This window comes from Trypanosoma grayi (assembly GCF_000691245.1).
Source record: "Trypanosoma grayi strain ANR4 Tgr_373_V1, whole genome shotgun sequence".
NCBI lineage: Eukaryota > Euglenozoa > Kinetoplastea > Trypanosomatida > Trypanosomatidae > Trypanosoma > Trypanosoma grayi.
Window position 1 is genome coordinate 3,903 of NW_008825992.1, and position 12,217 is coordinate 16,119.

A 12,217-nucleotide genomic window follows, 5' to 3' on the forward strand; every position below is an offset into this window, starting at 1 on the left:
AAAAAAAAAAAAACAGGAAATTTGGTGAATGAAAGGATCGCAGCGGCTGCCACCACCGCTGGACAACTGCAGCCAGGGCATTAGTGAAGCCACCCACGTCGACCTGCCCGGGGCGCTTTCGTCGCCGCCGGCCTGCGGGGAGCTGGCGATTGTCCCGTCGCAGTGGGAGCTGCGGGTGGCGCAGCACAGCGTCGCGCCGTACATCGTCCCGCCGCAGCAGCACTCCCCGTACGGGGCACTGGCCACGTCGAATGTATGCCCGACGTGCTACCGCCCACTGGGCACGAATGAAATGGGTGATGTGCCGTCACCCCCCAGCGAGCAGCACTTCACTCCGCAGTACTTCCGCGCCTTGGTGCAAACGCAGACGCCACGTCTGACTATTTGTGATAGCCCCTCTTCGCAGCCTCGAGAGATGACGTTGCCGCCGACAGAGTCACCTCTTCCGGCGCAGCAGCACTCTAGGCCCTGCAACAACGAAGAAGAAGAGGAGGTAGGTGCGGAGGGGAATGGGGCTGGTGCGTCCGGCAATGGGATGGCCACCCACGGGGGCCGTGCGGCGAGCGATGACGGCAGCGGCGGGTACTACAAGCGCTACTTCCGAGAGATACAGAAACTTGGCAACGGCACCTTTGGCGGTGTGTATCTCTGCCAGCACGTTATGGAGGGTGCGCCGCTTGGGTTCTTTGCACTCAAGAAAATACCCGTCGGTGACAACACGGAGTATCTGCACAAAGTCCTGCACGAGGTGCGCATCCTCGAGGAGGTGAAGCGACACCCCAACGTCGTGGAGTACAACCACAGCTGGGTGGATATAGCTCAGATCGCCGACTTTGGGCCACCGGTGCGGTGCCTATTTATACTGATGGAGTACGCGACACTGGGATCGCTCGACTCTTATCTTGAGCAGCACGGCACGGCGCTGCCAACAATTGCGGTCTGGTACTTCTTCCTCAGCGCCCTGGCGGGGGTTTCCCACCTGCACCAGAAGAATATCCTGCACCGCGACCTCAAGCCGCAGAATCTGCTGCTCACAGGACGGCGCGAAAAGCCGCCGCGTGTGCTCGTGAGTGACTTCGGCACCGCCACACTCCTTGGTGAGTTATCCTACGAGCGTACTGGCGGTACAGGGACGATGGAATACATGGCACCAGAGCTTTTTGAGTGTGCACCGGGGCATGACAGTGAGTACATCCACACACACACCAAAGCGACAGATGTGTGGTCTCTTGGTATGATTCTGCACTACCTCGCCTGTGACAGGACTCTGCCTGACCACCTGCCGAATGGCGAGGTGCTCCTCGATGTACAAAAACATGCGCCGCGCACCCGTCCACCGGAGATGGTGCAGCTCATTCGCGCTATGCTGCACCGAAGCCCAGCAAAGCGTCCGACCTGCAAGGAGTTATTGAAGTCTACGGTGGTGCGAACAATCCTGCAGAGCTTTGAAAAGGCGAACCTCTCCTCGGATATCCTTCCGACAGCCGCGGCGGAAGAGGCAGCAGACTCCACGGATCAGTATAGCATGGAAGACACACGCACATTTCGCGTGGATTGGGTGCGGCACACCACACCCACTACGCGGTCGCGGAGGGGAAGTCCGACTCGCAACGAGGAGGAAACGGAGTGTCCACAATCGCCCGTGGTGGAGGTGCCGCTGATGCTGCAATACAAGACGAAGGAGTCAAAGCGTCTCACGTCTGCTGGACTCCGTGGAACCCTGCGGGGACGGCGACCAAACACAGTGGACCGGGGTGTGCAGACTGACTACGTCAAAATTGTGGACGAGTGAGTGACACTTTCGGTGTTCTCTCTCTCTCTCTCTCTCTCTCTCTCTTTCTTTCTACCTTCCCTCTTAGTTTTGGACAGTATGTGTGTGTGTGTATCTGTACGTACGTGCGTGCGTGCGTCTATATCAGTTGTTTGATTATTTGCAAGACGAGCGTCGGCCATGGCTGTATGGCGGATGGTTGCTCCCTCGGTGTGTTACTCGCTACACTGGCGTGCCATGTTTGTGTGTGTCTGTNTGAGCGTCGGCCATGGCTGTATGGCGGATGGTTGCTCCCTCGGTGTGTTACTCGCTACACTGGCGTGCCATGTTTGTGTGTGTCTGTGTGGGGGTCTGTTTGTTTAGCCACAGCCTTCGTCCCTCTGACGAGGAAACTGGGTAAAGAAACAGAATGATACAAATCAAAAGTCCATGCCAAAGAATTGTTTTCAAACAAATGGATGAGGTCGTGCCACGTGTCAATCTCGGTGGCCTTGTGGAGTCGCTACTGCAGCCACAAGAAGACGAATAGCGAATGAGATGTGAAGGCCCCCTTAATTCGATTCGGGAGCTGACTGTCATGGTGTCGATTATGGGATGTGCTGTCTTCTTTGCGTACTTCTTTCTTTTGGGGACGATGAAGGCGGTACAGTGCAAAACGAAAAAAAAAAANTGTGCTGTCTTCTTTGCGTACTTCTTTCTTTTGGGGACGATGAAGGCGGTACAGTGCAAAACGAAAAAAAAAAAAGGCGGAGAGAGGGGGCGTGGAAGGAGAGTGTAATCATGGCAGCTCTGCGAGCCGTCGGTGCCGCGCTTGGTATTCCACTCCTCGGTGCGGTGGGGTGGACCGCATACACCAGCAGGAAGGTGCGCCACGTCGTTGTGACGGACCCACTCGTTGTATCATCGTACTGCCGCGATGTGGCAGCGAGGACACGGAATGAGGGCGTTCCATGTCTGATGTGCGCCTATGAAGTACCTGTCATTGTTCCCACCGCGGGTGTGCGGGACGCACTCAAGCACCGCGACATGGACGCGTCACTCTACGTGTTGCACGCGCTGCTGTCGGGTTTCTTTATGCGTGTGGAGGTGACCGCATCGGCCTTCATGGAGCGTCGGCGCCTGTCCGATGCGTACTTCTGCTGGAGATCAACAGGACGACGCACCCTCGCGGAGGAGCGTCGTCAAGCCGTGCTAAATCAGCAGCCTTGTAGCCAAGAGCTATCCTACGGCGAATGGTATGCAAGCCTGTTGCGGGTGCAACAACAACAAGAACAACCAGATAAACGTCACAGGGAAGCAATCTTGACTTACGAGTCTGAGTCCATAGGTGTCTCGCTGGAGGCTGCCGCTGATGGCAGTCGTCAGGCGGTGCTTCGTCTGTACTACGTCATACAGCCGTTCGATGGATTGGCAAAGGATTCCACAGCAGAGCGAGTGACGCTGTGGTGCGCGGACAAGTACGGCAAGCTTCTGACCGCTCAGACAGCATACGCTGTGGAGCATCTGGGGATTTAATAGTGAAACGAGAATGTGGGGATAAAGTCTGTTTTTCTTCTTGTGGTGTGTTATGGTTACCGTCAGTGTTGTTACTGCTGCTGTTGCTGCTCTTGCTACCGTGTCCTTTGTGGTGGTTTTAAAAAAGAAGCCACGACAGCAGGCGGTACTTCTAAGATTTTTTCTTCACGCACCCCTGTCCTGCGAAGGAGGAAGAAAAACATAGCGTTGTTGGAAGTGGTGTGGTGTGTAGAGAGTGGGGGAGGGGAGCAAAGGCTGCCAAGCACCGACGCACACACCACGCACAGAATGGAGGCTGGCACGGCAAGTGAGCCGCAGAACGATGGCGAGCGAAGGCGTCAGTCCTTTCAGATTGTTGAGCTGCTCGTAGATCTCATCTACGGAGACCTCGTCCGCGGCGACCGCTGCTGCCGGCGGGTAGCGGACGCGCTGATCGCATCGTACGAGGACGCCATCCGGTGGCTCGTCACGCGTGAGCAAACGTTCAACGCTGCGCTGAAGGGCGCCATCAACACGTACTGTGCGAGGTACGTCCTCCGCACCGCACCGGAGCTACTCATCGCGTCCAAGGAGACCGCCGCCGCGTATACACGCATCGCCGCCGTGCTGCGCGAAGGGGATGGCCTCACATGCATCGGCGAGGCGATGGCTGACGAGTTGTCGCACCTGACCCGCCGCCTTGAGACGCGACGATTTGCTCGGCTGCTGGACCTCATGGGGAACGCCGTCGTCGCGTACATGCGGCAAGCGTCGGATCAGCACGAGAAGAAGGAGGAGGCTCCAGGTGAGTTTCTGCTGCGGCAGCAGGACCAGCCCGCCTTCTGGGCGAGTGTGGGGCGATTTGCGGTAGAGGCGCCATTGCACGGCGGCCACAAGAGGCAGAGGGAGGACGAGGGCCAGCCGGCAGCCACAAACGGTGCGACACCAACGCGCGGTTTCTCAGAGGAGATTCGGCTCGCCATGAGCTCACCTGTACGGACTGCCGCTCCTCCAGTGGTTAGTCCGGGATTAATTGCGTGTGCGCAACAACAACAACAACAGCAGCAGCAGCAGCCATCGCCGTCTTCCATCGAAATGCCTCATGAGGAAGAGATGACAGCGGTAGTACAAACTGTAGCCGAAACGGCGACGCCACCGCGTGCCAGGCGTGCCATTCTACAGGTAAATGACTCTGTGGTGTCGGCTGCTGAAAAACTGGAGGGGAATGGCTCCTGCACGGCTCAAGACACCAGCAGTGGTCTCGTTATCGACGACTCGTTGGGGGCACCCTCCCCGTCCTCCGGGCATCCACAGCGTGGGGATGTCGCCGCGGCTGGCGCTGGCAGTGGCTGCACATCTGTCCCTGAAGGTGACGTGCATGTGCGGAGCTATTTTCTCTGCGCGAAAACAGGCCGCTATGAGCCCGCTGGTGCTCGGGGATTTTTCGCATAGATACAAGCTTGCATGTGGCACAGCTTCCCACTCAGATTCTCTGTGTGTTTGTATGCTTCGTTTGCGTGTGAGTGCTTTGACCAAATATCTTTTTAACACATAAAAAAAAACCTTGCTTTTTCTTCTTTATCTCCTTCAACCCCTCTGTTTCATACCCACACGCGTGATGGCGGGACAGAGGGAGCTGTGAATCTCACATGGTGTCGCTCCTGAAGTTTGCAGCGAACTCCTACAGCTACGCCGCCCCGGCCACGCAGGAGTACGTCCAATCCACTGTCTTCACACCACTTGGGTTCAGTCCGTCACGCACCTCTCTCTTTGCGTCTCCGCCACGTACCACGAACCTCCGCTTTGTGGGGGCGGGAACGCTTGGCCTGGAGGCACAAGCACGCGAGGCAGTCGAGAAGCTGCAGGGACACCCGCATTTTCGCGCCGATCTCCTGGATGATTGGGGGATGCCGTATTGCTTAACTGTGTCGCCAGTGACGGAGGGGACAGCAGAGGCAGATGCTGCAGCAGCGTCAACTCTTGAGATCACTGCCGAGGGATGCGTACCAATAGTTGTGGTAAATGTGGGTTGTGCCGAGGCTGTTCTTCGAGGAAGTGATGTGTTCGCCCCTGGAGTTTCCTCCATCCTGGGTTCTGTGGTTTGTGGCCAACGCGTCTGCCTCGCTCTGCAGCTTCGACCTGCCAAAACGGAAAATTCGGTTTCTGGTGAAGAAGAGGGTGGTGACGGACTGTTGGTGTGTGTGGGCTATGGGACTGCCTTGATGAGTCGTCGAGCGATCCTTCAGAGCCAGCAGAAGGGCGGTGTGGCCGTACGGACGGAGTGGACGCCAATGGGGCAGCCCTCCAAGTCACTGTTGTCGCAGCTTCTCAAGGCTGTGGCGGACGACGCAACAGTGACAAGAAACTCAGTGGAGGGTGGCGTCTTCTTCCTGCAGAACTACTCGAGCATGGCGGCTGTTGAGGTTCTTCTGAGGCAGCTCGGTGATGACGTCTTCCAGGGCGAGAAGCCCCTAAATTTTTTGGATGCATGCGCGGCGCCAGGCGGCAAGGCAAGCCTTCTCCTTTCTCTGCTGAATGAACGGGTTCAGGGGACTTCTCTCTGTGAGAATGGTAACAGGGAGAAGGACGAGGAAAAGGGGAAGGGTCCGGACTTCACTCTAGTTTGTTGTGAGCGCAGTCCGACTCGATACCAGCGGCTTCTCAATCTTCTGGAACGCCACCTTGGGGCATCCTTTGTGCAACGTGTCGTGCGGCCCTTCTGCGGGGATGTCAACAAACTTCAGAATGTGATGGACGGCGGGTGTGAGTTTCACGGCATTCTACTGGACCCGCCGTGCACCGGCATGGGACTACGGCCCAAACTGAGCCCACACGCTACTACCGTTAAAGGGATACGTGACTCAGCAGACTACCAACGCAAGTTGTTTGACACATGTGTAAAGATGCTACGGCGTGAGGGGATGTCTGTGCTGGTGTATAGCACCTGCACCATCACCCTCGACGAGAATGAGGCCAACGTGTTGTGGGCCCTCAACACGTATCCCTGCCTGCGGCTTGCACGGGCCAAGACGGAGCACGACAGACGGTTGTGTTCTCTCAGCACTACAAACTTCGCCGATGGCCGTCGTTTTTTGCTTCAGTCTGAAATCAACGAGGCACAGCGTCGCAACGAACTTCGTATCGGTCAGCGTACATTAGCTGAATATAATGTGAGGGACGAGGATAAACAGAAGATGGTGAAGGAGGGAGGTAATGCATGGGAAGAAGACCCGTTGATGCTGCTGCGGTTTATGCCAGGTTATGCAGTGGATGAGGAAGATGGCGTTGGATTCTTTGTGGCTGTTTTTCTCTGCGAACGCGGGAGGCCTTGACTCTGAGTGGCAGAGGGGGGTGCACATTGTGAAGAAGAGACGGAGTTGCTCCATGCTGGTGTGTGTTTGGTAGCCAGCGTTTGTGTCTCTTCTTTATTTTGTTGTTGTTGTTTTTTCGTTGTTGTTGTTCTTTTCCACAACGTCCCCATGGAACAGGGGGAAAAGAAGCGGCGTACAGGTCTGCAGAGAGGCGCGCACTCATATACACCTACACTTTTGATACAGCCTGAGGGTGTAGTGGATTCATGGGCGCAGGCGGCGATGATGCGGAGGTGACGATGCTGGAAGGAGAAGACGAGGAGCTACCCCTTGAGATTGAGGATTACTCTTGTAACACATATTTTGAAGAGGTTGTGGGGGATATTGAACGCTATCTTGTAAATGAGTTCCGCACGCGTCCAGAACTCCAGCAGTTTCTTGTGAATCCGGTGGACCGGCATCATTCGCAGCCCACCGACAGGAGCAACCTGAGTATGGTATTTGGGCGTAACTTCATTGTGGGTTGTAAGCGCGGCCAGGGGGAAGGGTGCACATCACAAGACGATAACGAGGGTATCGCTGTAGAAATTCACGTATGTGACACTCAGCAGCAGCAGCAGCGGAAGATGTGGCACCCTATTGCCCGTCTCTTTGCCCTTCCTATTTTCTTCCTTGCTCGGGGCACTACAACAGCGTCGTCTTACCATGTTAGTGAGTCTTCCTATTACCTTTCACTTCTCACAACAGCGGTGGCACGTGTGATGCGCGGCCCATTCTCGCTACGGTTCAAGAGCGACCCCTCCTTCAACACTTCGCCATTTTTTTATGCAGATGGCACAGCGCCATGTTTTGTTTCGGTGGGGGATCACTATCAACTCGCCTTCACGGGTGTGTCACCAGCATCCATGCTAGGTGTGGCCGCAAAGAGTGAGAGAGAAGAATGGACGCTGCAGCGTGTCATTTCACAGCCTGTAGTGAAGTACCGATTTCAGTGTAACGCGTATGTGAGCCCACAGGAGTGGTGCCAAAATGTTTCCGACTACCTTGACATGTTCCAGTTGCAGATTGGGCCGCAGAGTCGCGTCCGCCGGGATGTCTTTGATGGCATTTGTGTTTCGCTGCAGCGGACATTTCGATTGACGGTGCCACGGCGGTTTCAACTGGACCACGCGCAGAGCCAAGTGTCCCACACTGATGGGCGTGCAGGAACCACGTTGGTGTGGCGTGACGTTCTCGAGCTTGAAAACGAAACTATGCTGCTGTCTGCTGGACCGACGACGTTCCCTTTCGGCACCGGCACCGCACCACTGCAAGGTGTGGATTTCTCTTTTCATTGGAGCCAGCTGCATGATATGGAGGTTCACGAAGATGGAAAGCGTAGCTCCAACTTGAACCCATTTGAACCAGATGAAAAAATATTACGGAATAAATTAACACTCCGGGCCGTGGCGCATCCAAAAAAAGAGTGTGAACTTAGTCACACCGCGTGCAGAGGGATTTCAGAGCATGTCTATATGGTGATGGAGCACATCTCCTCGGGAGAAAAATTGCGGCTCCCGCAGAGGATGCCAGCGACTCTTACTATCATAGCTGATGAAATTGTATACAATCACTCAGTGAGTGTATGCAAGCAGGCGACTCTTATTGATCGACTGACGAAGCACCAGGTAGAGGGTGAGCCTGTCAAGGCAGACATCCGCAATGTGTACTTTCCTGGGACAATTTTGTGCCGTTTTGCATACATGTGTGCTAATCGAATTGAAGTTGCAGATGTACGCGCCCTGTGGAACCTGGTGGTGGACCGCCTCACAATTCTCCTTGAAGGTGGAGGTGAAAGGCGACATTCATTGAGGCAACTCATTGAATCTATTGGTCTTCCAGCCGTTGAGGAAATCAATCATGGAATGCCTCTGTTGGTTCAAAAATTACAGCTGGTTTCGTATTGTGCGAAACGAATGCTTTGTGAGAATGCGCCTACTTCGGCGAAGTCGTCGGTTGATGGTTGGGAGGATGAGACGGACGATGCTGCCTCGCACAGCAGAGGCGAGGTGTCAGCAGGCCCGTGTGAGACCATGGGGATTGGTGTGGCATCACCACGGAAACGCCTCATCACCAATGGTGAACCATTGGTGGAGCCGCAGGCCCTCCCTATACCACCATGCACCTCGGACGTGTTGTTGCTAAAGGCACAGGAACTGCAGAATCTTGGTACGGCATCGGCGGGACAACAAACTCGCGCGCTGATTCAGAGTGAAGGACTCTTCAATGACATGTGTTTATTTCTCTACGCCAACCGAGCACATGAGGGGCGTGTGGTTCGATTTCCAGACTTTATTCAATGGTACAGCCCACGTGACTTCGTCTCGCCCACAGTTAAGAAGAAAAAGCGCAATTCCAGGGACCATAACAACAAGAACGACGACGACGACGACGATGATGACACTTATTTGTCGGAGCGGATGCGGCGCCACTCCGATAACGGCTCGGCGAATGTGTGGTGGCCGTTGTGGAGCCAGGCTAAACCACGGCCACCAGCGGAGATTATTACGCGGTCATTTGTGCCGCATGAACAGGCGCGACTCGTCCTCCGCTGGATGGAGAAGGACCTTACCGACACTGACCTCCTCCTCGAGACGGTGCACGCGAACTTTAGCAACGCAGTGCACCGCATGCTTTCTCATCGCTCCATTGAAGGCAATCCAGCCATGGCTGCGTATGCTCGGAGAAAAGGGGATGCCATCGCGGCATGCCTGAAGAATGCAGTGCAGACGGAGGGTGTTTTCCCCGGTGTCGAAAGCCTCACTACGACGTACTCCATCGCAATGCGCCACGTCGGGGAAATCGAGACGTGTCTCTGCGCTGCCTTGGCGATTGAGCGTGTTTTGTGCCCATCCTCCGCGGGTCACGACTCAGCACAACAGCCCTCGCCGGAGCCCGCTGGTGAGACGTGCAAGACACTTGCGCAACTCGTCACCGCACTCGCCTCACCGAGTGAGGTGGAGGAGGACCCAGCAGGGCTTGTACTGCGTGACACCACGGTGTTGTGGGATGTGTGGCACCGAGACGGCATCTCGCAGCGTTTTTCCGCCGATAGCCGAAAACCAGTGGCGATGCTGTTGCGCGCCACATGTATGGCAGAGAGACCTCTCAACACTGCCGCCTGCTTCCAGCAGATGGTTGCGGAGACGGACGAGACAGGCGTGTTCCGCGTCGCACTTGCCCTGGCGGAGGAAGTTTTGTAGAATGCGCAGGGTGCACGGCGGGTTTGGGCGTCTCGGTGCTCCACTCCGTGGTCCATTTGTTTCTTGTTTCGTTGTTGTTGCTGTTCTTCCGATACACACTGTTCCTTTTGTTTTTTTATGGCGTATATCTTGCATTTTTTTTTGTATTTGATTGGTGTGTTTGAGTTTTCTTTGGTTTTTTTTTTTTGCATCCTTTTGTTGTTTTTCTTTTTTTTTTTGTCTGCGCCTTCTGTGTGTAGAGTCTCTTCTCCCTGGCCTCTCTTGGAGATGGGTGACATAGGCCTCTGTGTCATTCTCTGCGGTGGGTTTATTGGCTCCTTTTATGCGTGGCCAAAAGAGCGCCGCTTCGCTTGGCTGTGCCTAAAGGACCTCAAGAAGGCCTCCGAAGACGGTCCACATCGTGTGAATCGCAATGACCATGCAACGATACGGCGACGGCTAGTGTCATTTGTTGGCAACATCGCTGTGAGTTTGCTCTTCCTCGAGTACCTCCTGCGGTTGGAACCCGAAAACGAGAATCTAGCTTGGGGAAGTGCGGTAGTGCACCGCTTAATTTTTTCGGAGGACACCTTTGCGCAATCGGCGGCGACCGTTTTGGCAGCCGGAGTGGCGACGTTGGTGTTGTTTAGTGGGCCTCTTATGGAAGAGGGCCTTTCGTGCTTCCGTTTCGATGACCCAGTTCTTGAACTCCGCGACATTGTGGTATGCCCCCTGGGAGAGGAAGTGTTCTTCCGGGCATTGCTTCTGCAAATTCTTAAGGAGCACTCAACAACATCGTCTATCATTATTTCCTCTGTACTGTTTTCGCTTTCCCACACACATCACATATTTTCCTTTGCTGTTGGAGAACGCTTGGAGGCAGTCGAATGTGGTGAACCCGACGCCGACGCAATCATCTACTGGAAGCGGGCTGCAGGAAAGCTTGCTGGTGTGTGCGCCTGCTCGCTAGCATATGGCCTGCTTGGTGGGTACTTTTATACGACAGTGTGCAGGAGAAACCTCCTGGCCGTTGTTCTTTCCCATTCGATATGCAACATTATGGGAGCGCCTCCGTTTGGATTTGTAAGGGAGGGCCAAGGGCGAACACGGCTTGCGTACGCAGCTGTTTATGTTGCGGGGGTGGTTGGTTGGGCCCTGATTGTTGCGGGGATAAGGCGGCGGTAAAGAGAGAGGGATCGGAGACAACAACAAACCAACCAAAACAAAAAAAAAACGTTGAAGAATTGAGGACGCTTTTCCTTCTTTTTGCTGTAGAAACACAAAAACGGGTTATATATATACAATGATCAAAAACAAAAGATAAAAAAGTGCATATGAGGGAAAAGGAAAGCGAAAAGGAGAAGCGCCTTGTTTCCCCATTTTGCCCTTCGGAGATACCGGTTTTTTAGGCCCAGACAGCAAAAACACAAGAGATGACCCTTGGCGCCGCGACGCCCCGCCCACCACACCAGCCAGCCGCCACCACCACCACCCGCAACGCGGGGCGGCCCCAAACAGGCAAACACGCACGCAAGTGGAAAATCGTGCGCCCCCCGCGCTGGTCTCCTTTCCAAAGCGTCCCGCGGGACGTGCGAGCGAGTTCGCGTCATATGGACACTGCCCCCTAAGGGGAGAAGCCTGTGGTGTACCCTTTCTTCCCTTCGGGGTTTCAACGATCAGATGCTTGCTTTTCATCGCGTGTTTGACCAGTTCTGTCACCCAAGGGTTTCCCGCGGAGCGCCGACCTTGGGAAACCACCACGCCTTCAAGGGAATGTTCCCCGCCAAGCCCGCCACGAGAAATTCTCTTTTTCAACCCCCCACAACACTCACGCCCACAGATTCCCACAGCCGTCTGCGTGCGGAAAGCCGCGCGGCACCAAAACTCATGCAGGAGATGAACTTTGTTGGCTTCTGGGCATCCTTCTTTCTTTTTTTAAAAAAAAAAGGGGGCAGGCTTCCCTCGCGCCACGGCGGGGTTTGGCGAGCATTGCCATGGGAATGCTTGCAGTATTCCCCCCGCGCCCGGCAGCGCGTTCAAACCGGACGGCCATCTACACGCAATCGTTCCACACTGAAGATCGGCATGCCTTACACATTTTAGAAAGCTTTGTTATTCCACGGGGGTTTTCGAGAAATCCAACCACAACTTAGTTTCGTACAAGGGGGTCTTCCGGCAGGCTTCTGCACCTGACATTTTCTTAATTCAACCATTTCCACCCCAGCAACACGCAGCCTTAAAGAACGGCCAAATTTTAACCACGGCCTTTCAAGCCCCACCAGCGCCGCGGCAAACCCCAAAAACACCCAGGCGCCTCCAAAACAGAAGCCGGTCTGCCGCCAAATTCGCGGAAAGAAAACGGCGGCGCTTCCTGGAGGCCGCCGCGCCCCGCGCCGAGATTTTGCGCAAGCCGAAGCAGA

At 55.2% G+C, this 12,217-nt stretch overlaps 7 protein-coding genes across 7 annotated transcripts; all 7 read left to right on the forward strand.

The window, feature by feature from the left end:
• Positions 1-28: 28 nt before the first annotated feature.
• On the forward strand, positions 29-1,792 carry DQ04_03731020 (protein kinase; the record flags this gene model as incomplete). Its single annotated transcript, XM_009313070.1, has 1 exon — positions 29-1,792. The coding sequence occupies one exon, from the start codon at positions 29-31 to the stop codon at positions 1,790-1,792; it is 1,764 nt and encodes a 587-aa protein (XP_009311345.1).
• Positions 1,793-2,551: 759 nt separating this feature from the next.
• DQ04_03731030 (PIF1 helicase-like protein) lies at positions 2,552-3,286 on the forward strand (the record flags this gene model as incomplete). Its single annotated transcript, XM_009313071.1, has 1 exon — positions 2,552-3,286. The coding sequence occupies one exon, from the start codon at positions 2,552-2,554 to the stop codon at positions 3,284-3,286; it is 735 nt and encodes a 244-aa protein (XP_009311346.1).
• Positions 3,287-3,574: 288 nt separating this feature from the next.
• Positions 3,575-4,717, forward strand: DQ04_03731040 (hypothetical protein; the record flags this gene model as incomplete). The annotated part of the gene is made up of 1 exon (XM_009313072.1): positions 3,575-4,717. One exon carries the CDS (start codon positions 3,575-3,577, stop codon positions 4,715-4,717), a length of 1,143 nt encoding a protein of 380 aa, XP_009311347.1.
• A 197-nt stretch (positions 4,718-4,914) lies between these two features.
• Positions 4,915-6,597, forward strand: DQ04_03731050 (putative nucleolar protein; the record flags this gene model as incomplete). The annotated part of the gene is made up of 1 exon (XM_009313073.1): positions 4,915-6,597. One exon carries the CDS (start codon positions 4,915-4,917, stop codon positions 6,595-6,597), a length of 1,683 nt encoding a protein of 560 aa, XP_009311348.1.
• Positions 6,598-6,842: 245 nt separating this feature from the next.
• DQ04_03731060 (kinesin) lies at positions 6,843-9,818 on the forward strand (the record flags this gene model as incomplete). The annotated part of the gene is made up of 1 exon (XM_009313074.1): positions 6,843-9,818. One exon carries the CDS (start codon positions 6,843-6,845, stop codon positions 9,816-9,818), a length of 2,976 nt encoding a protein of 991 aa, XP_009311349.1.
• A 267-nt stretch (positions 9,819-10,085) lies between these two features.
• Positions 10,086-10,982, forward strand: DQ04_03731070 (CAAX prenyl protease 2; the record flags this gene model as incomplete). Its single annotated transcript, XM_009313075.1, has 1 exon — positions 10,086-10,982. One exon carries the CDS (start codon positions 10,086-10,088, stop codon positions 10,980-10,982), a length of 897 nt encoding a protein of 298 aa, XP_009311350.1.
• Positions 10,983-11,477: 495 nt separating this feature from the next.
• DQ04_03731080 (hypothetical protein) lies at positions 11,478-11,900 on the forward strand (the record flags this gene model as incomplete). Its single annotated transcript, XM_009313076.1, has 1 exon — positions 11,478-11,900. The coding sequence occupies one exon, from the start codon at positions 11,478-11,480 to the stop codon at positions 11,898-11,900; it is 423 nt and encodes a 140-aa protein (XP_009311351.1).
• Positions 11,901-12,217: the final 317 nt, after the last annotated feature.